This window comes from Formica exsecta, unplaced genomic scaffold (assembly GCF_003651465.1).
Source record: "Formica exsecta isolate Colony F162 unplaced genomic scaffold, ASM365146v1 C16311998, whole genome shotgun sequence".
Classification (NCBI taxonomy): Eukaryota; Metazoa; Arthropoda; class Insecta; order Hymenoptera; family Formicidae; genus Formica; species Formica exsecta.
This window is the reverse complement of record NW_021846090.1, coordinates 1-633: the sequence shown is the minus strand read 5'-3', so window position 1 is coordinate 633 and position 633 is coordinate 1. Positions and strand designations below refer to the sequence as shown.

The 633-nt window shown below is 34.6% G+C and overlaps 1 protein-coding gene across 1 annotated transcript; it reads left to right on the top strand.

Moving 5' to 3' along the window:
• Positions 1-11: 11 nt before the first annotated feature.
• Positions 12-595, top strand: LOC115233062 (transcription termination factor 2-like; the record flags this gene model as incomplete). Its single annotated transcript, XM_029803307.1, has 2 exons — positions 12-342; positions 418-595. Coding segments are annotated over exons 1-2 (466 nt in total), but the record flags the coding sequence as incomplete, so codon positions are not given.
• Positions 596-633: the final 38 nt, after the last annotated feature.

The following is a 633-nucleotide window of genomic DNA, read 5'->3' as shown; positions in this document are numbered from 1 at the left end:
CTATTTCAAGATAAAGAAACGCAGTTTACGAAAGCTCAAAACAAATTACTAGCGATGCATGCCGATGTTAAAACGCACGAAATCTTGGTGCTTTTATTACGATTACGTCAGTTGTGTTGTCATCCGGCATTGATCCACGCGATGTTGGATCAGGATGATGTGAGGCAAAGTGGGATAATGGATACAGATAATGTGGATCCTGAGTTATTGTCACAAGTGAATAGTATATCGCTTAATGGAATTGATAAGGAAGAGGAAGATGTTAATATTAATGAAAGAATAGTAGAAAATCTACTTACTGCTGAGAATCCGGTATTTGATGATGATCGCATTAGTTCTAAAGTGAGTGATAATAGTATAATCTACAAGAAGTCTCATGATTTTACTTACATGCGATTAACGTGATATATAATTTAGATGAGGATCTTGCTTAAAATGGTTGAAGAAATTTTACAAAAAGGTGAGGATAAACTCATTATCGTTTCTCAATGGACCACTCTGTTAGATGTTATAGCATCGCACCTACCTACAATCAAGGATGCTACATTTAGCAAATTTACTGGAAATGTTGCTATCAAAGATCGCCAAGTATGTTGTAGATGATAGATTGCTATTTAAGCATTTACTTTTTAT